The sequence below is a fragment of the Canis lupus genome, chromosome 8, assembly GCF_048164855.1.
Source record: "Canis lupus baileyi chromosome 8, mCanLup2.hap1, whole genome shotgun sequence".
Classification (NCBI taxonomy): Eukaryota; Metazoa; Chordata; class Mammalia; order Carnivora; family Canidae; genus Canis; species Canis lupus.
The window spans coordinates 2,233,036-2,260,164 of record NC_132845.1 but is presented as its reverse complement, the minus strand read 5'-3'; the positions used below and the strand labels follow the sequence as shown (position 1 = coordinate 2,260,164).

General features: G+C 45.6%; 1 protein-coding gene across 2 annotated transcripts; it reads right to left on the bottom strand.

The window, feature by feature from the left end:
• Positions 1–604: 604 nt before the first annotated feature.
• Positions 605–25,181, bottom strand: CTH (cystathionine gamma-lyase). 2 transcript variants are annotated; one of them, XM_072834054.1, is made up of 12 exons: positions 24,801–25,181; positions 20,551–20,632; positions 18,410–18,505; positions 16,078–16,187; positions 13,901–14,032; positions 10,094–10,151; positions 9,385–9,462; positions 7,942–8,094; positions 5,668–5,789; positions 4,647–4,699; positions 1,661–1,799; positions 605–1,182 (listed from the first exon to the last, which is right to left on the bottom strand). In XM_072834054.1, the coding sequence occupies exons 1-12, from the start codon at positions 24,966–24,968 to the stop codon at positions 1,156–1,158; spliced, it is 1,218 nt and encodes a 405-aa protein (XP_072690155.1). In that variant the 5' UTR covers positions 24,969–25,181; the 3' UTR covers positions 605–1,155. The 2 variants fall into 2 exon arrangements, with proteins under 2 accessions (XP_072690155.1, XP_072690154.1); XM_072834053.1 differs by lacking the exon at positions 24,801–25,181 and adding an exon at positions 20,727–20,745.
• Between the last annotated feature and the right edge of the window lie 1,948 nt (positions 25,182–27,129).

Sequence of the window (27,129 nt, the reverse complement as noted above, 5' to 3'; positions counted from 1 at the left end):
AAGCCTAGAACGGATAGTGCTTCCTTTTCCGACTTAGTTGGTCGTTATTTCCACAGCACCCAGGTATAGGCTCAAGGTGCTGCTGCCCACACAGCCAGAATTTCCAGGCGCTACCATGTAATTCAAAATGTGAACAATACGTAACAGATGGCCTACGTATTCACCTCCTGTCCTGCAGTATTAGTCAAGTTCAATGTGTGCTTCTTAAAGGTGAAACAAATGCTAATAGCAAACAAATGACTAAGAGTCTTGACTATAAAAACAATTTAAAAAATCTATTTGACTTATGGCTTATTAACAATAGCTTGCTGACTATGCACTGAACTCTAAAAGATGCTGTTTTAAGTATTTCTTTCTTTAGGCTCACTAAGTTTACTATTACATATAATATACGCATCAAAAGCGGTACGTCTCTCTATAAAAGTGCCTTCTGACCTCCCATGACACACTCTATGATCTGCAAACACTAAGATTTGGACATGATACTTATACAGTTGAGTTTACAAAAATTATTGCAAGTGACCGTGATCTCCTAAGACTTGAGGATTAAAAGGACCCAAGAATACAAGTCAATGCCACATAATATAGGAATATCACAATGGGATGCATTTGGTAATTAGATTTATTTTGTTTTTAAATAGTAAGTACAACCTTATATCAGCAGAATTTCACAGTAGGCTTTTCAAGTATTTGATTTTTTGGCTTATGATAATTAATTGTAAACCACTGTTTTGAGTGCTGTCTTCAACAAGAGCAAAAATCACTCTTGATTTAAGAACATTCATTTAATAATTTAAATTCTTCAGAAAAACATAGAAAATGAATTGTCATTGTATTGTAAACATGATCGATATAAATCTTAAGCTATGGAAAAAAGATCACAACCCCAAAAGCAGCACAAACCCCACCTCCTGCAGAGGCAAATGTATACCAAAATTATCAAAAGGATATTAACAGAATTGACCTGTCAATTACAATAAGGGAAAGAGGAAACCGCTTTTAACAAGGAGGATCACCGGAAGGTTACAGCTCTGAAAAGTAATGAGGTGTCTCTAAATTTTCACTTGAAAATCCCGCAAAGGCTCATTAATGGTCCATTCGATTATCTAGAGTTGATCTTCTTGGGAGGCAACTTCTACTAGCAGTTCTGGAAGGCTAGTTACGACCTGCATTTGGAGGGTGCTGTATTAAAAGTGAAAGAAAAATATGTTATTAGAACTGCAGGCAAAGACTTCACGTCTTCTAAGGACTCTTCTCTCAATACCATCCCATTGTTTAAATCTGCACTTCAGCGGAGTTCCCTGCACACGTCTATACGCCGTCTATCACAGGAAAACATCCGAATTCAGTGAGGCCACCCTCTGTATCAACAATGACACCACGGTGCCTGGGTGGCTCAGTCGATTGACTCTTGACTTCAGCTCAGGTCATGATCTCGGGGTCATGGGATCAAGCCCTCCACCCACCCACCCCCACCCCACCCCCCCCCCCAGCCAGCCAGGCTCTGCACTCAGCAGGGAGTGGGCCTGAGATTCTCTCTCCCTCTCCCCCCACCGGCCCCCTGCGCTCTCTCTCTCAAATAAATAAATCTTTAAAAAATAAAACAGTGACCACTACCCCCCAAGATTAGGCTCACAAGCACCAGAATAGTTAAACTTACTGCTGCCTTCAAAGCTTGATCTAGATCTTCGAGTAGGTCCTTCTTGTCCTCTAAGCCCACAGAGAGTCGGATCAGCGTGTCACTAATGCCAAGGACATCCCTGTCGCTCTTAGGCACCGATGCATGGGTCATGATTGCCCTGAAAGAAAAGAATGAGCACATTTTCAATCACTATATTGTATCTGTCTCATAAACTGCGATTATTGTCAATGGGCTTTTCTGTTCTAAATATCAAGCTCTTCCTATGCCTATAAGGCTTCACAGGCCAAAAAATAAGGAATTGTAAAAATCATCTTTTCCAGTCATTATCTTAAGTGAAAACTACGACCTTTTAGCCTTTCTACACTCCATCCACACAGGGAAGGTGCCAATCAAGACTCCCAAGCAAGAGGGGAAAAGACAGCCTCCAGCTGCAGATTTTAGCATCTGCCTGAAAGAGGCCTTGGCCAGAGGTTCCATACCCCCGGCCCAAGCAGCTGGACTTACAAAGGCCTGTTGGACCAAGAACCAGCCAGGACTGATTCCCTCCTGACCCATGGATTAATCCAGAATGGCACCGTGTGAGGCAGCTCGGGGAAAGGCAATCCAGGGAGAACTCCGGTGGCAGCCGGGGAGCATTAGGAATTCCAGCACACGACCCATGGATGTAGAGGCCTGGAAGGGTTTTCGGCCCTATCCAGCGGCTCATCGTCGTCACTAACACGGATAAAGCTAAAGCACCCACCACGGGTCAGGCACTACGGCAAGAACTGGGAAACCAAGAAAAGTGAGATATTCTTCTCTACCCCAGACAACAACGCAGAAGCCAAAGACTCTGACAATTTCAGAAACACAAGGGTCTACGCTACCAGCAACATCGAGGCCTAAGTGGCTCCGTCCAATCACGCCCGAGATCCACGGATGGAAGATCTCGGACGTGGGTGACATAATCGCGTCTCCTCTTTCATCGCTCTACTGTGGCTGTACCTGCCAACGTCCTCCTTAAATGCTCTGCCTTTTAATTCCTTGAGAGAGAGCGTACACCTAAAAACAACGTACGCCTCTGACACCACCAGCCCTGTGCACGAATCAGCCTCTCCACACGCTGGCTGTGCGGCCTTGTGAAAGGCACCTGTCCTCAGAATCAATTTCCTTATGCAAAATAATAATGACAATAATAGCTATCATTTATTACAGGCTCACCACGAGGCAGGGACTCTCCTGGGTCATTTGTGTGCATTCATTCTTTTTTTTTTTTTAATGAATAAAAGGTGATAGAACTCCCATCCCCAAAGTTTATCACAGTCATCAAAGGAAGGAACACATATAAAGCATCTGCAAGTACCCGGAGTGTACTAGATGCCTAATAAAAAATAATACTTCCTAATAACAATTAACATCTATTGGGCCCTTGGTATGAATCAAGGCATTGGCTCTGGGACATTTTTTTTTCCCCGTGTTCCCATAACAACCCTAAGAGCCGAGGACAGGGCCATCCACCTTTTGCAACCGAGGAAACAGACTGGGAGGACACAGGTAACTTCTCGGAGGTTGCACGGTTCATACGTGTTGTTAGGCTGGACCAACCCCGTGCATGCTGGCTCTGCTTCTTCCCTCCCCTATTGCAATGCTGTACTCGTTGCAGCAGTTGTCACCCTCACAGAATGAGGGTGACGGGGCGGACAAGCCCTGACCTAAACTCACTCGTCCACTGGCAGGCGTCGGGGTTATGGCCTCGCCGGTTGGTGCAGCTCAGGGCCCAGCCACTGCGAACCACATCCTTAACGGAATCATTTTTGAGACAGCTTTAAAGTAATGCACGTTTCAGGACTATGAAAAATTACCCAATTTCATATGCCGAGTGTGCCCTCTTGTGCATCCGGACTTATTAGCAGGCGTCTTCCTGAAAGACTCACAAAAACCTATCTGGATTAGCCTCATTATTTGGGCATCATACCTTATTTTTTTTTTTTTAGACTTTATATGAAATTGCCCGACTCTTCACAGTGCTTCCAGAACATAGCTATTCCAGAAATGTTTATGAAAATTAAAACACAGACGCATACCAGGTACACTCAGTACTCCTGAAAATTACTGGGTAATGATGTGATTACCACAGCAATATTCACATCACTCGGGCAGAGGTTCATACAATAAAATCCGGGTACAGCTCAGGAATGCTCGATGGGACAGGTAATCAGTCAAAGGTAACTTATAGTTTGATCATTAATCCCATTTTTATGGATGAAAAAAACTGAGGCTCAGAGGTGAGTAACTGGTGGAGCAGGTCCCAAATCCAGACCTAGGCTACTCCTCCCTCCCCTCATTGTTTCTACACAAAGCCCAAAGCCTCAAGAACGAAGCCGCTGACACATTCCTACGTGGCATCTGAGTCATCGGCAAAACGTTCTGAATCCCTGTTTCCTTGTCTACAGAATAAGCTGCTGGGACGTCTGATCTCAGGCTGCATCTTCCAATATCCTCTGGTGCTTGATAGAATCAGATGAATTGACTGGATTGGGAATGGCAAGTAGATTTTGGGTTTGTCTTGCAGATACACGAAGCCTTTCGAGGTTTCGGCCGCGATGCGGTCTGACCGTCGGGGGGACGGAGGCTATTTCATCGGACACGGTCCCTGCTTCCAAGGAGCCTGGACCTCAGCCCTCCTAATACAAAGTCCCGCAACCTCCCTTCCAGGGCGGGGTGGGATAGAACCAGCAGCCCCGGGTCGCAGGTCAGAGATCCTAAAATATAACTCCGCTGGAATCGCGTCCGCCTTCGGCCGAAGGGAAAGAAGCACAAGTGGAGGCGACGCAAGTGGCTCACTGGGTTTCATCAGGGTCTCCAAGCTGCTGGGTCAGAGGTTCACTCTGATTAGAGAGCACGATGCTCTTCTTATTGTCAAATGACTTGAATTGCTCCTGATTTTTCCATATTCTTTTGTAAGCAATTGTAAAAGCTGACATCAGAGTTAAAACACGGAGGAAAAACAAAAATATATACTCACGGCAGCTCAGCAAGACTTTCGTATCCTCCCAAGCTCTCAGCCAGAGTAAATAGCTACGGCAAAGAAAACATTCATTTGGATCTTTCACTACAACAAAAATATAAAACTAAATGGTTTTAATAAAATGGCCCTGGACAGAGAGGGTGGAGAAATGGTGGTGGATCATGAAAAAAAATACAAATTGGGAGAGAGACCCAGAGAGAAAAATGAACATAAAAATCACTGATGTCACCGCTTGGACATGGGGTGTGCAAAACTTTTAAAACATCACAAGTTGAGGAAGGTGAATGTCTCACAGCTTCCTGATTTGTTCTTCTACTTGAGTAATAGCTAACGTGAGCCCTAAAACCTCAGAATTACTACATTTGAGACCTGGCTCTGCGGGGGCCCTTTGAATAAAGATCGCTACAGGTCTCCCAAGTCGCCTGCGCTTACTTACTCCCTCCTGGGCACATAACACACACCGGGGGAAAAAAAAAAAAAAGAAAGAAGAAGGAGAAAAAGAAAAAACCCGGTTTTGTATTTAGTGTTATAGTGTCACAGAACTTTACAAATAATCCCCAACTACTGTCCCGGCTGTACTGAGTCGCATGCCCCCCTCTTTCTGCTTTTCGTGCCACTTCTCACAGCAGGGGACCCCGACTCATGTGGCAGCGGCCCAGTCGTGACACCTGCTGGACGCGGGGCCCGGGACCCAGGACTGCGAGCTCCCTGCGCCCGGTGCACGCGGGGGCCTGTCCCCGGCCCGGGCCCTCGGCCAACGTGAAAGCCCCACGGAGCCCCCGTCCCTGCCCACGGCCCACGGAGCCGGGCCCAGGCTGCGGCTGGCGGGAGCCTTTGTTCGGTGTCCCGGCCACAGGTTACTCCGAAGCGTCACGGAGTGTTTCATTGGGAAAAGGGGTTCGGTTTCTGACAGTCTGGAAAGCCAGGGCATCAGGGGAGGCCACGGCCACGGCCACGGCCACGGCGCCCGGTGGCCTCGCAGCTGCCCCGCCGGTGCCAGAGGCGGCTGAAGCTTTACCTTGAGGTGCTTGAGAAACGCCTCGGCGTGCACGAGTGTGCCCTTGATGTAGAAGGTGATCATGCCCGGGCAGCCGGTGCACTGACGCTTCGCCAGCTCGTGCTGAGGATGCGAGGGCAGCCCTGCGGCCGGGACGCACAGCGAAGGTCTCGTTAGAGCCAAACAGGGAATTGCAGGGAAACGTAACATCCACCGTGGGCCTAAGCCTAGGGAGGACGGCTCGGGGCCAGGCCGCCTCCGGTGCCCCACCTGGGCCCGACCGCCTCCAGCGGCCCTCTGGCGCGTCCGCCACCTCCCCGGCTCCCCTGGCCCCGGCGGCTCGCACCTTCCTCACCCGGACCCTGTACAAGCTGTCGTCTTAGCCTGGAACATTCGCCCCTCTGCTAAGCGCATCATCCTGTGATTTCTTGTTTAACATGGGTCTTCCCTACCAGACCCGCTCCGCGGGGAGAGATCCGCTTCTCTTGTTAATAATTGGACCCCGGAGCCTAGTCCAGGGCTTGCTCCGTCATGGGCAAGTGATAAACATTTGTTGAAAGAATCGGAATGTCAGGGGTCCCCGGGGGGCTCAGCGGTTTAGGGCCGCCCTCAGCCCAGGGCCTGACCCCGGGGTCCTGGGATCGAGTCCCGCATCGGGCTCCCTGCGTGGGGCCTGCTTCTCCCTCTGCCCGTGTCTCTGCCTCTCTCTCTCTCTCTCTCATGAATAAATAAACAAAATCTTAAAAAAAAAAAAAAAAAAGAATCGGAATGCCTGTCCACACCCTTCCTTCTAACAGGTGCCCCCGCTCTTCAAGACCCAGGCCAAAGCTTTTCTCCCTCCCTCCACTCAAAACACAGCCAACAGCTCTCTCCCTGGGGGACACAGAGAGCGTCTCACCTCCTGCGTAGTTCTGCCTTAGTTTATCTAAGTTCCTCGGGGGCAGGAAGCAAGCGTCACTCCCCTGTCCACCCACAGCCACGATGCTAAAACATCAAAAGGATCCTAAGTGACCAATTACTTAAAGCCACCACAATTAAAAGGCCAGTAAAATAAATTCGAGGAGTGATAGACGCCCACTAAGGCCACATGAGCTGGCAGTGGTGAAAAAATTTGAAAAGGAAGTTAAGACAGCTTCTGGGGAATTGTGGTGCGTAAGCAGCAAGTCTCAATTTGATGAGTATCCAGTCCCAACCTGAATCAGGTAAGAGGTAGAGCTCATGCCCAGTGGCAGACCCAAGGCCTGGGCACAGACCAACTGGGAAGTACAATCTTGGAATCTTCCAATCTTCCAAGATTGGAAGTTGCAATCTTGGGACACTGAGCCGAGCCTCCAAGCTAAGGATCATCACTGGAACACCCAACGCACACAACTTCGCAACATCCAAGCAGCCTCTAGACCTCAGGCGACACCAGGACACGGGCCATGCCTATCTTCCCACCACCAGACCCAGCACCGAGCCTGACACACAGCTACCTCACAACAGGTGTCATGCACAGAATGCCTAGGGTGACCCACAGAATCCTAGTGTAAACACAGGTGCTTAGAAATAATAGTGAAAGGGAATAGAAGGGAAGGGAGAAGAAATGTGTGGGAAATATCAGAAAGGGAGACAGAACGTAAAGACTCCTACTCTGGGAAACGAACTAGGGGTGGTAGAAGGGGAGGAGGGCGGGGGGTGGGAGTGAATGGGTGACGGGCACTGGGGGTTATTCTGTATGTTAGTAAATTGAACACCAATAAAAATAAATTAAAAAAATAAAAATTAAAATTAAAATTAAAATTAAAATTAAAATTAAAATTAAAATTAAAATTAAAAAAAAAAAAAGAAATCATATCAACATTGCAGCACGTGGGCGGCTTGGTTGAGCACCTGACTCTTGATTTTGGTTCAGATCGTTATCTCAGGGTTTTTTTATTTTTTTAATATTTTATTTATTTATTCACGAGACAGAGAGAGGCAGAGACACAGGCAGAAGGAGAAGCAGGCTCCATGCAGGGAGCCCGACGCGGGACTCGATCCCAGGTCTCCAGGATCACGCCCTGGGCCGAAGGCAGGCGTTATACCATTGAGCCACCCAGGATTCCCCTATCTCAGGGTTTTTAGACTGAGCTCGGTGTTGGCTCCACACTTACGGGGAGTCTGCTGAGGATTCTCTCCCCGCCCCTTTCTCTTCACCCCTCCCTCTACTTGCACACACCTTCTTTCAAACAAATAAATCTTAAAAGGAAAAGAAAAAAAAAATTAAAAGTAAAATAAATAAAAAAAAAAAGAAAAGAAATCATATTAACTTACCAGGATAGATGACCTTTTCTACCCGAGGATTAGATTCCAGAAACTGAGCAACTGCCATTCCATTCTCAAAATGTTTCTCCATTCGGACGTGTAGAGTCTTTAGTCCTCGATTGCACAGGTAACAGTCCACAGGGGATGGAACTGCTCCAATAGCTGCAAAATGAACATATCCTGGGGTAATCTGAAAGGTGGGGAGAGACCCAGAAGATGCTCTCACTCCCTTTTTTTTCAGTCCAGTGACTGCGAAGCGGGCTACCCAGGTCAACGCTGGCGTTTCCGGGGGGAAGTTAACATATCGAGTCAGAAGCGTAAGAACGAAGCATAAAGAATGCTCGAAGACCTGGGCTTCGGGACGAGAGCGGAAATGAATATCCTGCAAACAACACGAACTTCTCAAATACGAACACACACAGTCCTCTCCATGATTTCCACTCAAGGACACACTGCCCATAGCTGAACCTTGTATTTCTTTGAACATGTAGAGAAAAACAGCCTCAGTTCCTGTTGTTACTGGTTCTACCAACATTCAACTTAGCTTTTTTTTTTTTCAAAAGTGACTCTAATGAGGATCTTGTTCAGGTACCAAGAAAAGTTTGGAAAGACATGATTTTTGTCGATAAAAAAATGATGACCAAGAATCAGGTAACATGACAGGAATTCACTCTCTCTTCTGTCCCATAGAAACATCTTAATTTTCCCCCAGTGCAACTTAGCTTTTGTCTAAAGCAGCCTAGGAGTTACTCTGCCTCCCAGATACACATCTCACCTCAATGTTTTATAAATGAACTTATTAAGCACTGAGTTTTGGTTTTCTTCCTCCGGGCCTTTTTTTTTTCTTTCTTTTTTACTTTATTGCTTATTTCCTCTATTTATTTATTTATTTCATACTTATTTACTTTATTCTTAATTATGTGTGTGTCTTACCTGTCAAATCGCAATGGCTAATCTAAGTGTCTTCAAATAAACAATTACCCATACTTGAGATAACTAAATTATCTAAACAGGAAATGGTACTTAGACATCTGTTAAAAAATATAAGTTTATATATTAAGTGCTATTTAAGATTAACCACCATTTCAGATATAAAAGATACAGTGTAAGAAAGCCATCATTCCAAATGTGTTATCTAAAGAAAAAAATCTAGTAAGTCTGAAAACTAAAAATTCAGTTGTGCTTTCCCCAATTATGGTCAAAATTAACATGATTTTGAGAAATAACAGAACTGATATCTTGAGTCATGTTGTAAAGCCCGGTTATGCTCTAACTATATTTTTATATTCCAATTTTTCTACTTTTTTTAAAAACCAGAATGTTTCTCCTCTATTTCTCATTTCTTCCCAATTTAGCAGAATGCCATCACTTCACAACATTTAGTGGAACTACAAATATCAAATGTCGTCTCTCTAAGAGGATAAGCGTAAATGCAGGCTTTTTAATACTTACAATTTTGTAAGAAACGGAGCCTGTCATGGAGGCTCTCAGAATTAACAGACACTAAGCCCATTACGACATCACTGTGGCCTAAAAGCAAAACAAAAACCTTTAAGTTAAAAACAATATACATTTATTCTTCATTCTAAAATTTAAAAAGGTGACTTTCATTTGAAAAAACTCTCTGGTAAAAGCCCTACAGAATAAGTTTAAATAAATTGTATTCCATCTGAGGATGCCCGGGTGGCTCAGCTGGTGTTGGCCCAGGGACCTGGAATCAAGCCCCACACCGGGCTCCCTGCTCAGGGAGACTCTGCTTCTCCCTCTGCCCCTCCCCCCAACTCATGCTCATTCTCTCTCTTTCAAAAATAAATAAATAATTTTTTTTAAAAAACCTGTATTCAATCTGACAGTACCAAAAGCCGTATCTGTAACAATGAAAATAAAAATCACATAAAAATTGTTTCTTTTTAAGCTGTCAGTAGGATAAAACTGTAATGTCTTTGAGTAAATTTTAATCCTCTGTTCATGGTCATGGGCATATTTTGTCTGCTATAAATGAAATCCCATATTTTATCCGAAGTACAATTTTTTTTACTTTCTACATGACTCACAACAAAACCTGAATAATAGAAGGAAAAGGATCAACATATCACGCCTTTGGGTATTTTCATCTACCTATGGAAAGGAATACTCAAAGTGTAGACTATGTATGCCTTACCATTCATATATTTTGTCGCTGAATACATACAAATATCAGCTCCCAGCGCCAAAGGCCGCTAAAAGGAACAAAAGATTTTCATTTTTTAAATGGTAAATCTCTTTCAAAAATGCTTCATGACATGCCAATTTGCTGTTGTAAATGTCATCCCTATTCTAACTTTTCAAAAAGTACACGCATCTTAAAGTTCTCCAGGGTCTCTGATGGTATCTTTCCCCTTTCTCTCCCACCAAATAAAAATACAAAGTCTGGACCCAATATTCAATCCAAAAGCACAAATTTTCTGGAAATAGCAAGTGAACTCAGGTCAACAGGTCTCCTGAAATTGTTTCTTTAGAGCAGTTGTCGGCTGGTCCTAAGTTAAGTGTATCACTAAATTTTACAATGCAGAGATGCTGACATTTTATGACTCAGTAAACATATAAAGTAGTCGACGTAAACACTTAGCCATTGTTACATCAAGTGAGAAGAAAACTAATATGCTTAGATTTTGATCATTAAAACCTGATACTATATGCTGTGATCATTCACTTGATGTGCCATGATCTTAACTCTTAATTACTCTTTTTTTCTTAATTACTCTCTTATTATACTAGTTTTGCCGAGCGTAAAGTCACTTAGAAAGAAATTTGCTTTCCTTCATCTGATTTTCCTGCAATTCAATCCCTTAGTCTTAAAATCTCTTTGTTTATAAGTGAGAATTAAAGTTATAATCAACTTATTCACTGAACAATATATTATCATCTTTCTATTTACATCTTTTTTTTTTTTTAAAAAAAAAAAGTAAGCTCTATGCCCACCACAGGGTTTAAAATCACATTCCTGAATCAAGAGTCGCATGCTCTCCTGACAGCCAGCCAGGAGCCTATTTATATTTTCTTTAAAGGAAAGTGTGTGTGTGTGTGTGTGTGTGTGTGTGTGTGTGTGTATGAACCTCACCAGTTGTTTAGTCTTTGGAAGGTGTTAGTATCAGGGGCTATAGGGCTTTTCATTTGGGGTGTTTCAAAAATAGGATGTTTTAAGCCAGGTGTTACTCGAAGCACTCTCTACATAGGTGTTTGCACATCTCCAAAGTGATAGAGTCAAACTAGATGATGGTCTCTCCCAATGGTAACATTCTCTAAACTCTGTGGTCAAAAGAAAATGAAAAAATGAAGAAGAATAACTAACATCTGTTGACCTCATTATATGCCAAGAACCACATTAAGTACTTCACAAATCTCAGTGAAGCACTATATAAAATATTTTACCTGACTCAATAAAATAAGTACTTAAAGATTTTCATTGTACAGCTGGGGAAAAAAGACTAAGAAAAGCAAAAGAGGGGCACCTGGGGGGCTCAGTCAGTGAAGCATCTGACTTGACTTCAGCTCAGATCATGATCTCAGGGTGGGGAGATCGAGCCCCTTGTTGGGCTCCACACTGGGTGTGGAGGGTGTGAAGCCTGCTTAAAATTCTCCCTCTCTTTCTCTTCTGTGCCCCCATTCCCATCTTGTCCTCTCTAAAAAAGGCAGGAAGGCAGGAAGGAAGGCAGGAAAAGAGGGAGGGAAGGAGGGAGGGAGGAAGGGAGGGAGGAACAGATCATTCAGATTAAAAAGCTGGGAGAGCTAGCACTCATACCAAACTATATGAATCCAGAGGCTCTACTCTTGAACTCTGAAACTTTACGATGGCCTGCCCATTGTGCTTTTTGTGACATTTTCAGAAGATCCAGAAGACAAACGGCAGGGAAGAAAGAGAATATATCTAGTTTTCGTGAAGGTAAGATAACGAGAGGACCTTTGTAGATCTGCTTTATGGAACTATGACATGCGGCTGCTGAGGGACAACACAATTCTGATTAACTCAACTGGAATGACTCCAAATTGAAATGAAGCAAATTGCAGACCCTGGCATGAGGAAATGTGATGTGGGCTTCAGAAAGGTAGAAAAACTGGACCTATTTTAGTGACAGTAAAGGGGGGAAAAAAGGGCTAGGCCTGATGAGTAATCTGGGCAGGCCCAGGCTAACATAATTCATGCAACCTCTTTGGGAATATACAGGACTCACTGTGACTCAGCTAGAGCAACCCTAGGCTGTGTTAACTAGCCTAGCATAAGTGGTATACGGGGTAAGGAGTTGGGATAAAGAATTCAAGAGTGAAAATCACCTGGGACAAATAGATGAGGCCAGGAGAGCTTCACTTGGAAATAGACTGTTTTACCTGATATAAGAAGCAGCCAAAGCTGTATGGTGAGCCAAAGGCAGGTGGACCATGAAGCTATCCAAATGCAGTGTAGCCAGGAAATGTGTTTGAGGAAAACAAGATAAAACCTAGTAGTGCTTTCTCAATAAAACGGAAGGTGAAGAACAGGTTTATACAAACTCCCAAAGAATTGGCCAATTGCATGAAGGCAGCAGCCTGCGCCAACTTCGGGAACCCAGAACAAGGTGGGCTGGGGGGGAGGGATATTAACTATAGAGCTCTAAATATCTGCCTAATTTAAGAGTAGCAGAAAATGAGCTGGGCTTTCAGGAACTCGACAGAGTAAAGGTAAAGTACAGGAAGTGTAATAAGAATGATCATAAGGTACAGGCAGCAAGCAAAGAGCGAGAAGAAGGTTAGCTCCCAATAAGGAAAGGAAACAGATTGAGCTACCTGGAGGGAAGAAAGAGAAAACATGTGGGAAAAAGGGCAGACAACTGGTCAGTTATAGAAAGATCCCTAGATGATCTACCCAAAGGAGCAAAACAGAAAAAAGTACCTGAGAAAAAGTAGGAGAAAAAAGAAAAGGAATGGACCATGAAAGGGGGAGTTTGAGATGGGAAGAGATGTACGTAAAGGGGTAGGCAGGAAAAGAGATGGTTTAGGGACACCTGCATGGCTCAGAGGTGGAGTGTCTGCCTTGGGCCCAGGGTGTGACCCAGGGGTCCTGGGATCGAGTCCCACATCGGGCTCCCACAGGGAACCTGCTTCTCCCTCTGCCTGTGTCTCTGCCTCTCTGTGTCTCTCATGAATAAATAAATAAAGTCTTTTAAAAAAGAGTGAGAGATGGCTTAAAGGGAGTATTATAAAGGCGTTGGTACTTATAGCTACAGCGTGAAACAGGCAGTAGAAATTCCTAATACAAACGAGGTAAAGCTATAGGGAGCTGGCCATAGCCTGTGGGGCACTGAGGGAAGAGACACCAGAGAGGAGCAAAGTGAAGAAATAATATGTGTGATGTACACTGAGGTGTCATGCAGTTTAGCTTCCATTTATTTGCAAAGTTAGCCAGGTTTAATGATATAATGTATATATTACATATATTATGTAATACATTTAAATATATATTAAATTATACAGCTTAATTATATATTTTAATAACTTAATAATACATTAATATATTAAAAATAAACATATATACGTTACATATGCAACATATATGTTTTTCAGTCACACCATATATATATATAAAAAACATCATAATGGACTTATTACCAGCTCATAAACATTAAAGTCCCTATTATTTCTAAAGCACTGACAGATAAGAATCACATAATAAGGCCAGCTCTTCAGAGAGTTCTCACATCCTAAGAGAACTTAAAAGCTTTAATTAAGACAACTTTTAAAACACACAAAGTCCCATATCAGATATGAACCTAGGGTTGATTGAAAAGATATTAGCTAATGGTAGAAAAGGTCCCATTTTAATTATTTGTCTAATCAGTAACTATGATTAGATCCCATGAGTTTGATAATGATTTTAACATAAATAAGTCTTTGCTTTCCTAGTTACAGGTGTCTATAGTCCTCTAATCATGCCAAAAAAATTATTTTCACTTACCTGGAAATATGCTGACATAAAAGTATTATCCACGACCAAAATGATGTCGCCACGTTTATGAACGGTGTGTGCACAGGCTTCAATGTCAATCATCTTCAAGCTTGGGTTTGTGGGGGTTTCAATCCAAACAAGCTAAAACAATTCAATAAATGATAATAGTTTATGAAAAATATACTGCACGGATATACGTGCCATCTATTGTAACCATGTGGCACACTGCCCTGGAGGAGCGTGGGTGATGAGGTTGCAAGGTTCGAATCTGAATCCTAGCCCCCATTAATTTCTGAGAGGCCACAGTTAAGTAACTACCCTCCAGATTCCCCGAATTGTACATCTGTACGGTAGGGCTGATGATATTTTATAGAGCTGTTATAAAGATCAAATGAGGTAATGTCACGTATAAGCAGAAAAGTGCTCAAGCTAATTCTTGTAAGGACTTTCCATTAAAAAGAGGATCAAGTTCAGAGACATAATTCAGTGTCTAAGAATTTTGTTCTCCAAAGTAAATAACATACAACACCGAGATTATAGCCTGGGAGTTTCATTAAAGAGAACTATGCCTATAATGCCAAACACACCTTAAATATTAACTTAAAAAGCGCCAGTTGCATTAGAAACTATAAAGTAAGCACCCAGAACTTGAAGAGCGTGGGTTTTAAAGTGCAGGAGAGAAAACCTAGTCATAGCTCATTTAAGAAAGAGGCACTAGCACATCCCAAAACCTAGTACAATTCAGACACATAGTAGATGCTTGACAGTAACTTTAAAGACCAAAGAAAAAAGAATTCCTTTTGTTAAACAAGATGCCACTGTGTTGCATGGCATTACCTACAGCCTTCTTTGTAAAAGGGTTAATGATTTTTGTCACTGTGTAAATGAACTATGTCTCTACAGTTTAAAATTCTTCCCATTCTAGAGTTTCACTGTAGAAAAGTTCAGGTAGTTAAAATAATGCATGGTCTACAAGAACCGAATTATTTTAAAAATCTATAAGGTTATTTCTGGGCAAGAATCTATTACTCCTATTCATGATAAAAAATAATCACAATGAAAGGAATAAATACAAAGTTGATTTTACGGGGACTTAAGAAAATCTACTTCATACAATGAGGCAGATATTTCAGGGGGGAAAAATGTATTAATTCAAGTCAGTAGAGAGCCACTACATAAAGTTCTGTTGACCAGGATTAACATACTCACATTTTGCTTTTCTCCCTTAGAAACACTGAGACCAGCTATTTTAATAAGTATCTTTCCTCCTAAGCAGGATAAAAAACAAGTTCCTTGAAAGCAAACCTTAATCACTCAAAGCTCCCCCGTGTGTTAATCTTCAAAGTAATTACTTGGGTGGGAAAAGGTTTTCACTTTTTAGCGATCACTGATCACTGCGGCATAATCTTGATTATACAATTCAAACCGTTTAATCATTAACAGAAAGTTGGAAAAGGCTGACTTAGAAAAGACACTGGGCCTTCTTTTACCCATGCAGAATTTAAATGAGGCCCCAAGAAAGAATATCACATATGCCATTCACCCGGGCACAAAACACCTTCCGGTGGCGTACAAGCTTCCCGGGACGAGGCTAAAGATTGCTTGTGGCCCATTCTCTCCTTGCAACTGTTATGTTGTTGAAGTATCGCTTAGAATTCTTAAAAAGCCAGGATGCTTAGGGTCTGGTCTGGGGTCTTGGCAAGCTTCCTTTTCTGCAACCCAGTCTCTGTGATGACTTCTGTTCCCAAGACCAGCCTGGTACCGCAGCACAGCGCTGTCCACTCCTGCTCACAGATCTTTTTTAAGTTCCTCTGTGCTGGGTCCTGTACTGAGCATTTCATCCGCCCTACCTCATCGAATTTACACAACCACCATTCTATAAAGCAGGCGCAATTACCCCCATCTTGCAGATGAAGAAACTGAGACTTTGGTTAAATAATCTGCCCGTGATAGCACACCGACTATGACACAGAATTAGAACTTGGGTCCTGCTGTGGAATTCATGTGCCCATCCATTATACAATAATATCCTGGAGAAGCCAGGCCCATCTCCATATCGTTGATGGTTTCCAATGGCTTCTAATAAAATGTGTTATTTAAACTGAAATTATGTCCTCCGGTAAACAAAATGATGAAAACAAAACGCCACCCAGAAAGCAGACAAAATTGAAAACTAACTGAGTTACCTTGGTTTCTGGTGTAATGGCTGCCTCTAGCAATTTGATTTTGGAGCAATCCACGAAAGTAATCTTTAATCCAAATTCACTTGCCACCTGCCTGAAGTACCTGTTTGTACCTGAGGCAGACAAAAAAATCAGACAAAACAGAAAGGACACTGTACTGAGAAATGTTCATTCTTTATAGGTACAAATCCTTTATAAATATAAAGAAGCGTCAATCGCGAATAAAAATACAACTGACAGCAATTCTAGGTGGGTTAGATCATTTGGCTATCTTGTATAATAAAGAATATAAGCCTTGGATTTTAAACTACAAGTTAAAGAGTCAAATAAAACACACTTGATATCCGTACCAAATGGCATGAAGCAAAAAAGTTTCTGAAAACACACAACTTCTACTCTTCAGACATTGAGTGGCATGCTCCTTGAAACATCAATAGGTTTTTTAGCAATTTCTTCCTAATACTCAAATTTAAAATAAATGAACCAATATCAATAAAATGTTCGAAATAAATTTTCAGGGGCGCCTGGGTTAAGCGTCTGCCTTTGGCTCAGGTCATGATCCCAGGGTCCTGGGATCGAGTCCCTGCTCAGCAGGAAGCCTGCTTCTCCCTCTGCCCCCCCCCCCCCTCGCTTCTGTGCTCTCTCTCTCTCTCTCTCTCTGTGTCAAATAAATAAATAAAATCTTTTTAAATAAATAAACTTTCAGTCTGATTATACTTTGATGATAATAGAAAAAAACTGGTTATTATTCTTTAGCTTTTCTCAATCTTTTTGTTATGTGGTTCTAAATGCTTTTATAGATAAATGAGGCAATATAAACCAAACAACTACAGTTTCATGGTGAAAGGAGATAAATTATTCAACTTTGAATAATTCGTCTTACAAACACTGTTCTGGATTTGATTTTTATTTTTACATAGGCAAATTTAAAGGAAAATATTTGTTGTTATTGATAGCCAACCAAAAAAGAAAGGAAAAGTATTTTATGATCAAAGATATACTGAATTTTTGATGCTATATAGACTGACCCTACATAATGTGATTGAAAAAGAATGTAAGGAATTGTTAAAAATCAATAGCAAATTTCAAGATTCAGTACCTATGTGTGCCATGAGGTTTTTTTTTTTATAATACACTATAAAAGTAACCAAAGGTGTGCTCTTTCTACCATTTCTATTTAACAAACAATCAGGGAACAACGATAAATACAAAGCACCGCAAATTTCTAAGAGGGTTAAAATGATTGCTAAGAGTAAGTCTCTTACTTCAAGGAACTTACATATTTGACTTTTTACTAATAGGAGACAGATAAAATGATAATATTCTAGAAATCACGTTTTAATTATTTGGGAGAATCTGGAATCCATATCCCTATCTTTATAAAAATTTTTGCTATTGTTTTGGGCATAAAATCAAGTCTTGCTTGAAGGTAAGGGCAACCTGTCTCACCACTTTAAATAACTTCCATTTAAAAAAAAAATAAAAAAAATAAAAATAAATAAAAATAAAAATAAATAACTTCCATTTAAATTGTTCACTTTAAATAACTTGCACTAAAAAGTGTTTAGAATGAAAGTTCTTACATTTGAACCCATGACGGACTGCAAGGGGTAAGACCCTTGACCCTAAAATTAAAATGAGAAATACTGACTGTAGTCTTAAGTACACTTTTCCACTTTTCCAGGGAAAAGGTCCATACTTCAAACAGGTTTTCAAAAGTTTCCCTAAAACCGCAAGCGTAAGTGTGCAGGGAGGCTAGAGAAGTGGGTAGAGATAAGCTGTTTGAGAGTGACCTGGGCTATACTTCATCTTCACTGCAGATAAACGTTTTAAATAACACTAGAACACTCTTTAAACACCATCTTCTCTGAAGCAGAAGGTATCTGAAAGTTGATCACAACTACATCCTCATTCCAGCAGCAGTTAAAAAAAAAATTAATAAACAAGTGTCAGAGCATAGACTCTAAATGTTTACACTCTTCCTTTACCAGGTCTGGGCCAACACTGAGGTGTCCATCACACCTTTAAAAGATAATAAATGGGGACACCTGGGTGGCTTAGGGGTTGAGCGTCTGCCCTTGGATCGGGTTGTGACCCCGGGGTCCCGGGATCAAGATCCACGTCGGGCTCCCTGCATGGAGCCTGCTTCTCCCTCTGCCTGCGTCTCTGCCTCTCTCTGTGTGTCTCTCATGGATAAATAAACAAAATCTTTAAAATAATTTTTAAAGATAATAAATGATCCATAATCCTGGTAACATTATTAATATATTTCAGGACCCACTTTATTGTCTTTAAGATATCAGCTGACGCAACCTGAATGAGACAGGTCACCTACCTCCGTACACATCATCCATACAAATAATTTGGTCTCCTGCTTTCAAGAGATGGGTAATAGTCACAGTGGCAGCTAAGCCTGAAGCAAAGGCCAAACCTAAAATGAAAGCCAAGGGAAGAGTAAACCAATTAGTCAAACCTCTGGGCTGAAAAACACCGACAGTATCTCCCTGCATTAGCTTGTGCTCTCACCTCTGCTGGCGATTCAGGACAGCCAGCACCACTGAGTCACGAGGGGTCCCCTGATGAATACAGGTACCCAACCCCCCTTTAATTTTAATTCCTTGAAATTAAAATATCTTTAAGAGAAAAAAACACCTAATTCTGCTTTGGTGGTAACATTTCTCTGAAACACTTCAAAGAAATAATTCTTTACAAAATTCTGAGACGAAAGGCCAACTGCCAATTCAATTACAGCTTAAAATCAACAAACTGAAAAAAAAAAAACATAAAACTTCAGAGCCAAGGTAAGAGTCACTCACTGACCACACGGCTATCCAAAACCCAAAATCAGGCCTGAGAGGTGTCTGCGGAATTGAAAAACTGGTTTGTTTGTTTGTTTGTTTGTTTGTTTTATTTTTTTTATTTTTAAGTGTAAATCTCTTTTAAACAGATATGATCCCGAAACCTCATAGAGAACAAAAACAATTAAAACAATTAATAAAAAAATAAAAATTAAAAAAATAAAAAAACAAACACGCCTGGCACTGCGTACATTAAATACCATGGAAGGAAATATCCTGACAAAATATCAACACATCCCCTTCATGATAAAAATCGCCTGCAAATGGTTGAAGGGAGAGTCCAATTAACTTGAAAAATGTGACTCTTAAAATCTTCTCAATGAAGTCTAGGTTGGGGTCAGCTCTGTGGCTAAGCTGTCACCTCAGTCAAAGCCCCCGGGTGTCCCAGAGCTGGTGGGAAAACCCACCGGCCTGTGAGCCCTGTGAGCCCTGTGAGCCCTGTGAGCCCTGGGAGCCCCATTGGCCCTGTGAGCCCTGTCAGCCCTGTCAGCCCTGACAGCCCCGTCAACCCTAGGAGCCCTATCAGCCCTAGGAGCCCCATCAGCCCTGGGAGCCCTGGGAGCCCCATCGGCCCTTGGAGCCCTGTCAACCCTGGTAACCCCGTCAGCCCGTGAGCCCTGTCAGCCCTGGGAGCCCTTCAGCCCTGGGGGGCCCTGAGAGCCCCGTCAGCCCTATGAGCACCGTCAGCCTGGGGAGCCCTGTCAGCCCTGAGAGCCCCATCAACCCTAGGAGCCCCGTCAGTCCTATGAGCCCCATCAGCCCTATGAGCCCCGTCAGCCCTGTCAGCCCTGGGAGCCCCATCAGCCCAGTCAACTCTAGGAGCCCCATCAGCCCTATGAGTCCCACCAGCCCTGGGAGCCCTGTAAGCCCTGGGAGCCCCGTCAACCCTGGGAACCCCATGAGCCCTGTCAGCCCTGTCAGCCCTGGGAGCCCCATCAGCCCTGGGAGCGCGCACCTCACGCACCTGCGGGCAACCACTACATCAGCGAGGTTGAGTCTTCAGAAAGAATTCCCCTCATCCAAAAGAAAAGAAAAACCTCCCCCAAACCCCCAAACCCCCACAGACATTTCCAACCCCTACACTCAACGCTGTGAGAAAACTCCTAAAACTCATTTTCTCTTCCCCATTCCGTCTTCGTTTATATAATTTATATAAAAAATACGAAGATGATTTAACAGTCATCCACTCCCTTCATGAGAAGATTCAAGGGGCTAACCCCTAATGCCCCTAATCCCTGGGGGCCCCCCGCAGGGCAGCAGGTAAATGCAGCCCGGGTTGTGCAGTGCTCAGAGGTAGTGTTACGAAACTCCGTTAATATTTACTCGTTTACACGGACACGTGCAGACAAAGAGTGCATTTACAGGAGTAGTAAACGGCAAAGTCTTGCCATTTTTGCCTCAACTCCTACGTATTTTTGCCCAACAATCACACGCACGCGTATGACGCCTGTCCTCCACGCCCTTGGGCCAAAATCTTCAACATCTTCGTAAAATAAAAAAATCTGAACTGACTAATCCTTATCTGTTTCCGACTCTAAGTTCTGTGCCTCTGTGATTTTGCTGATAGGCGGAAGAGTGGGGTCTAGACTCCACGAACCCTGAAGTGGAAACCACTTACTGTACTTGGCCCCATCTAGGGCCGCCACGGCTTTTTCCAAGCAATTCCTGGTGGGATTTCCAGAACGGCTGTATTCAAAGCCCTGAAGAAAAGGAGATAGAGTTTATCTTAAGAGATTTAAGTTTCCGTATCAGAGTCCTGACACAGACCCCTCCACAACTACGGGTTCCTCCTACCATCGTGATTTTCCACTATTTAGCTGTGACACGTCTTGCCATTAAATAGGAGCTGCACAGTCCTGTGGCTGCAGCGGTGGGAGAAGGCCCCGAAGCCCACCAGCCTGGATTAGAATGCTAGAGCTCCACTTACGAGCTGAACGCCACATACGTAAGCTACTGAACATTCCCTGACGTTGATCTCGGTACCTGAAGATGGGAATAAAATACAAAAAAACTAATCCTGTAAAATTGTTGTGATGATAAAATTATATTATGTGTAATAAGTTCTCTACGTGGTGCCCGGCACATGCTAACTACTAGAGAAACGGTTGTTTGCATTATTAGCATTATTATTCCTCATTAACCTGGGGACACCAGGAAAAGGGAATTACCGGAGCCAACAGAGTAAACTTAGGTCTGACCCAGATTTCATTTCCCAAGACCTAAGTGGTTCAAGTCCTGTTTAGCGTCCTACAAGAAACTACCAACAGGTCCTACAAATGCTCCAAGTTCAGATCTTGGCTCGACGAAAGTGACTCAAAAATACAGGGTAATTCTTGGCACCGTGGCTACATACAGTAATTTTTTTTTTAATTTGCTCTTTTTACATTTACCGTACTAGGGATATTCATCCAGTCATTTTATTTAATATCGTGGTCTGTTTTTTAGGAAAATGAAGCCAAAGGTCCTAGGGAGCATCGGAACCAGTATCCAAACCTAGGATTTAAACATTGACTGAAAATGCTACAATTTTCTCTCAGTGCCTCATATAGCACACAACAAAACACAACAACCACTTTTTACAGATTCTTTAGGATTTGGGAGCTCCCAGTACTAGTAATGGGTGTATATATACATTATAGATATAGGTACACACACATATATTTTAAGTTTTGGTTGTTTGTTTCGTTGTTTGTGACAAACTGAGTAGACCTATTTAGTAGGGTTTCGGGATATCCTCATCCCTCCCTACCATCACCTCTATGATGTGATCCCCAGGCAGAAAAAAGTCTGTGCGGATTCAGGTGGCTACTGCCACAGAAAGGCACCCCTGTTGCCATGAGGATTTACTGCAGAGATTGAACTTTCGGAGGTAGATGGAGAGGCGAATCCCAGTGGCAAATCCCGACCCTCACACCCATTCGATGGCTTTCCAATGGACTAGGAGAAACAGGTGCTTCTCATTCAGCTCCTCAGATTCTCTTTAGGGCTCTTCATGGAGTTTTTAAAGGTATTAAGAGGTGTTTGGTGTTTGTAGACTTCATCACCTCCGTTGGCTATCTGAAAATATCTAATTATTGATTTCTGGTTAAATGGTTAACTTTTGTAGCAAGACCTAATAAAACCTGGACAGTCACACATTCACAGAGCCTACAGCAGCAACAACAGACTGTAAACTTGGAAAACAGGCTGCGTCCCCGTTTTGGTTCCAAAATAAAGTAGCTGGACGTAACCTAAACCAACTGTAAAAATGCCCTTAGAACTCTACCTCACCAAACAAGGGGCTAAGTTTAAAAGAATTTTCCTAAACTCACATAGCATGACACGCTAAAGAGGTTTTTGAAGTGTAATCCAAGCTTTGGACTTACAAAGTTTACTGAACTAATTTCCTTAAAAGCTCAGCAACTTTTAATACTCCAGGATCTCGTCAGTATTACTAAAAGGGATTAATAGGTACTGCTCTTTCAAAACCTTACAACTCATTTATCTATAGCTCTGGGTCAGTTCCTTGTAAAAAAAAAAAAAAAAAAAAAGTGTGTCCTGTCCCTGCCCTCTGACCTGGCTACTATGAGGATCGAATGGAAAAGGTGTAAATGTGAACACCGTGAAATACCAAACTACTGAGCAATTATAATGCACCATAAAGTCTAACATAAATATCAACAATTTATGCGGTAGGTGCTATGATTAACTGCATTTACTCAGGATTAACCCGAGGCTTGGAGAGGTTAAGCAACCTGCCCAAGGTCACCCAGATCAGAAGAGGTGGGGTCAGCACTCAAACCTAGCCCTCCGGTGACTTATGCTGTGAATCACTAAACCATACTGCTTAAATGATGCAATGGGTCAGATGATTAGCAGAATTACTGGAGCACAGCAGGGTGTAGCCTAATGCCTCCGCGTAGCTTCTAGAGCAGGGCTGCAATCCCAGCGACACCAGTTACTAGCCATGCGGCCTCAGTTAGGCTACTTAATATTCTCAAATCTGTTTATTTAATGGGAAAAATGAGAACCTATCCAGACGAGGGTTGTCGTGAGGCTCATCCCCGACCATACCTGTGACGCACCTGACACATGACACGCAGGTCTGTATCTAGCCCTTAGCAGCTACTCAATCACTATTAACATTGAGCACAGCCACTGAGCATGATCTTGATCCCAGGTCAGTTATCAGATCCTGAGGGTTGTTTTGTTTTGTTTTTTAAAGATTTTATGTATTTATTCATGAGACCCACACACAGAGAGAGGCAGAGCCACAGGCAGAGGGAGAAGCAGGCTCCATGTAGGGAGCCCGAGGCGGGACTCGATCCCGCGGCCTTGGGGTCGTCTTCAGCTGAAGGCAGAGGCTCCACCGAGGAGCCCCCCAGGTGCCCCCTGAGGGTTTTTTGTTTTGTTTTGTTTTGTTTTGTTTTTTTAGTTGACTCCCTACCCCGGCTTTATGATTTTTGCTGCTAAAGGTAATTCAACAGTTATGACCCTCAGTTTTGAACTACCAATTTGCCAAAATTACACGAATTTCAGTTCAAATCTGTACAGTGGGACGCACTGTTCCTTCCAGTCCTGCTTGTTCCAAGAATGTGATCAGCGGGCCGCGAAGGCAGAGGGTCAGCGCCAGGAAGGTCCGCAGGTTGGTGCCCCCTCCCGTGCACGCTGCCTTGCACACCGCCGTGCACACTGCCTTGCACACCTCCTCCACACGGCCATGCAGACGCCTCGCACACGGCTGTGCACTCCGCCTTGCACACCTCCTTGCACACCTCCTTGCACACCGCCTCGCACACCTCCTTGCACACCATCTCAGACACCGCCTCGCACTCCGCCTCGCACACCTCCTTGCACACCGCCTCGCACGCCTCCTTGCACTCGGCCGTGCACACCACCTCAGACACCGCCTCGCACACCTCCTTGTACACCATCTCAGACACCGCCTCGCACTCCGCCTCGCACACCTCCTTGCACACCGCCTCGCACGCCTCCTTGCACACCATCTCAGACACCGCCTCACACTCCGCCTCGCACACCTCCTTGCACACCGCCTCGCACGCCTCCTTGCACTCGGCCGTGCACACCACCTCAGACACCGCCTCGCACACCTCCTTGTACACCATCTCAGACACCGCCTCGCACTCCGCCTCGCACACCTCCTTGCACACCGCCTCGCACGCCTCCTTGCACTCCGCCGTGCACACCACCTCAGACACCGCCTCACACACCTCCTTGCACACCATCTCAGACACCGCCTCGCACACCTCCTTGCACACCGCCTCGCACACCTCCTCGGACACCGCCTCGCACACCTCCTTGCACACCGCCTCGCACGCCTCCTTGCACTCCGCCGTGCCCACCACCTCGGACACCGCCTCGCACACCTCCTTGCACACCATCTCAGACACCGCCTCGCACACCTCCTTGCACACCGCCTCGCACACCTCCTCGGACACCGCCTCGCACACCTCCTTGCACACCGCCTCGCACGCCTCCTTGCACTCCGCCGTGCCCACCACCTCGGACACCGCCTCGCACACCTCCTTGCACACCATCTCAGACACCGCCTCGCACACCTCCTTGCACACCGCCTCGCACACCTCCTCGGACACCGCCTCGCACACCTCCTTGCACACCGCCTCGCACACCTCCTCGGACACCGCCTCGCACACCTCCTTGCACACCGCCTCGCACGCCTCCTTGCACTCCGCCGTGCCCACCACCTCGGACACCGCCTCGCACACCTCCTTGCACACCACCTCGGACACCGCCTCGCACTCCGCCTTGCACACCTCCTTGCACACCGCCTCGCACTCACTCGGCTTCGCACACCGCCGGCGCCCCCGCCCCCGGGGAACCCCCCCCCGCCGCCCGGGCCCCGCTCACCGCGTGCTGGCCGGGGGCCCCCTGCTTGAACGTGGTGGACAGGGAGATGGGGGGCACCACGGCCTGGGAGCTCCACTGCTCGGGCTCCTGGCCCACGTGGATGGCCTGCGTGGCGAAGTGCGGGAAGCGGGGCTGGAAGCCGTTCGGGGCGGCGTCCGGCTCCTGCATGCCGGGCCGCGGAGGGGACGGAGCGCGGGGGCAGGTGCGACCGGAACCGCGGCGACTGGGCCGGAGACGCGGGGAGCGGGAGCGGGAGCGGGAGCGGGAGCGGGAGCAGGAGCGGGAGCAGGAGCGGGAGCGGGAGCAGGAGCAGGAGCAGGAGCAGGAGCCCGCGGGGCCGCCGACCGCCAGGCTCGCAGGCCGCACTCGGCGCGCTGGACCTCCGCGGCCGCCGGGGCGGGGCGCTCGCGGGGGCGGGGCCAGCGGGAGCCAATGAGCGACGGCCGCGGCGCCACGCGCGTTCCTCATTGGCCGGAGGCGAAGGCGTTGCCCGGAGCGCCGCGGGCCCGCCCCTTCCCGGGGCACAGAGGGCAGTCCACGCGGTGCGGGTCCCCCGGGGCGAGGTTCCTGGGGGGGGGGCTGGGGGAGCCTGGGGGGCTGGGGAGCCTGGAGGGGTCGGGGTGCTGGGGAGGCTGGGGGAGCCTGGGGGAGCTGAGGGGCTTGGGGGAACTGAGGGCCCTAGGGGAGCTGGAGGGGCTGGGGGAGCCTGGAGGGGGCTTGGGGGGGCTGGGAGGCTGGGGGTCTGGGAGAGCTAAGGGACTTCAGGGGACTGAGGGGCTTGGGGGGCCTGGAGGACTGGGGGGGCCAAGGGGGTTCGGGAGGGCCTGGGTGTCTGGAGGGCTGGGGGGGTCGAGAGGGCTGAGGGGCCTGGCGGATCCTGGAGGGCGGGGGCCTGGGGGAGGCCGCCTCGTTGGCTCCAGGGCCCCCCAGCCCCCCGCCCCCCGCAGGCAGAAGCTTCGCCGGGACACGGAGGAAGGCAGGCTGGGTGGTGACACCGGTAACCTGCGAACAGGCCGCACAAACAGCCTGGAGGCCCGCAGCCTGCGTCCCCGACCCCACCCCCACCTCCTTTGCCCCGAGGGCGGTGCTGACCCGCGCCAGCGACCCAGGGCTCGACCTGCCGGATCTGCAGCTTGGACGCTCGGCAGCTGCGGCACCTGCCTTTCCAGGGACACTGAACCCTGTCCTGCCCCAGGACTTGCGAGGGGGGAAACGGGAGGGAGCTCATGTTCCTTAAGCAACGGCAAAGCTGCTGCGGTCGGCATCTCTCCTCGGAACCCTGGAAGCTTAAGAGCATTCACATTTGAGCTTTTGTCAAGCGTCGTTGAAGTACCCCGGGAAGCTCCCCCTGATGAAAAGACTGTGGCTTCAAAACAAAACAAACGGAACCCACCTTATTGGAGCCTCGGATCTTTACACAAAATGCCTTCTTTGTTGCACAATTGACAGCAACAGTTTTGCAGGAGAAGGGAAGCAGTGGGTGTGAGGATTTACCTCTCACCTGCACCCAGAGCCCTACTCCCCAAGGGTCGCTCCCTTAAAACAAACAACAAAAATCTCCTTGTTCCCTAAACAATACAGATGTGACCTACTTAGTGCTGTGCCTATTTTCTAGGACTAGGGAAGTTAGGGATATTTCTGTTCCTGCAAAGTATTAGCTAAAGATCTGGAACTGTTGAACCAATTAAGAAAGCAGAGAATACAGAATAAACAGTTCTTAAAATGTTAAGGACTGTGGCAATTTGCCTTGCAAATTAGCTTCAGGGACACTTAGCCAGGAAGCTGCTGGAAGGGCAGTGCCTAAGGGCCTGTGAGCTTCTAGAGGCCTCGCAAAACTTGTATGCCTGGCGGAAGAAATGGATAGACTCCGAAACACTGATAGATACTGATATATGTTTAATTAATATTTTTTGTTTAAAATATAACGTGTCAACTGCAAGTCCTCTCGAGGCAGATGTAACTGTACAGAGGTATGTTTTTATGTAAAATGTCTAGGGACCCAGGAGCCTCTAAAACGTCCTTATTAGGGGCACCTGGGTGGCTCAGCGGTGGAGCATCTGACTTAGGCCCAGGGCGTGATCCTGGGGTCCTGGATTGAGTCCCCCCTTGGGCTCCCTGCAGGGAAGGGACTCCCTGCTTCTTCCTCTGCCTGTGTCTCTGCCTCTGTGTGTGTGTGTCTCTCATGAATAGATAAATAAAATCTTAAAAATAAAATAAAACAGTCCTTATTAGTTTACCTCCCAATATTGGTGAGCAAAACCTGGGTTGTATAAATATGAATATTTTATTTAGTGTTACTGCAATAAAGGATTCTTTAAAAGCTAGCACC

Coding starts and splice junctions, on each gene's coding strand:
- CTH (XM_072834054.1), bottom strand. CDS start 24,968: ATGCAGGAGCCGGACGCCGCCCCGAACGGCTTCCAGCCCCGCTTCCCG. Junction 20,633..24,800: donor GGGCCCCCGGCCAGCACGCG/GTGAGCGGGGCC, acceptor CCTTTTCTTCAG/GGCTTTGAATACAGCCGTTC. Junction 1,800..4,646: donor GAAAGTCTTGCTGAGCTGCC/GTGAGTATATAT, acceptor CTTTTCTTTCAG/GGCAATCATGACCCATGCAT.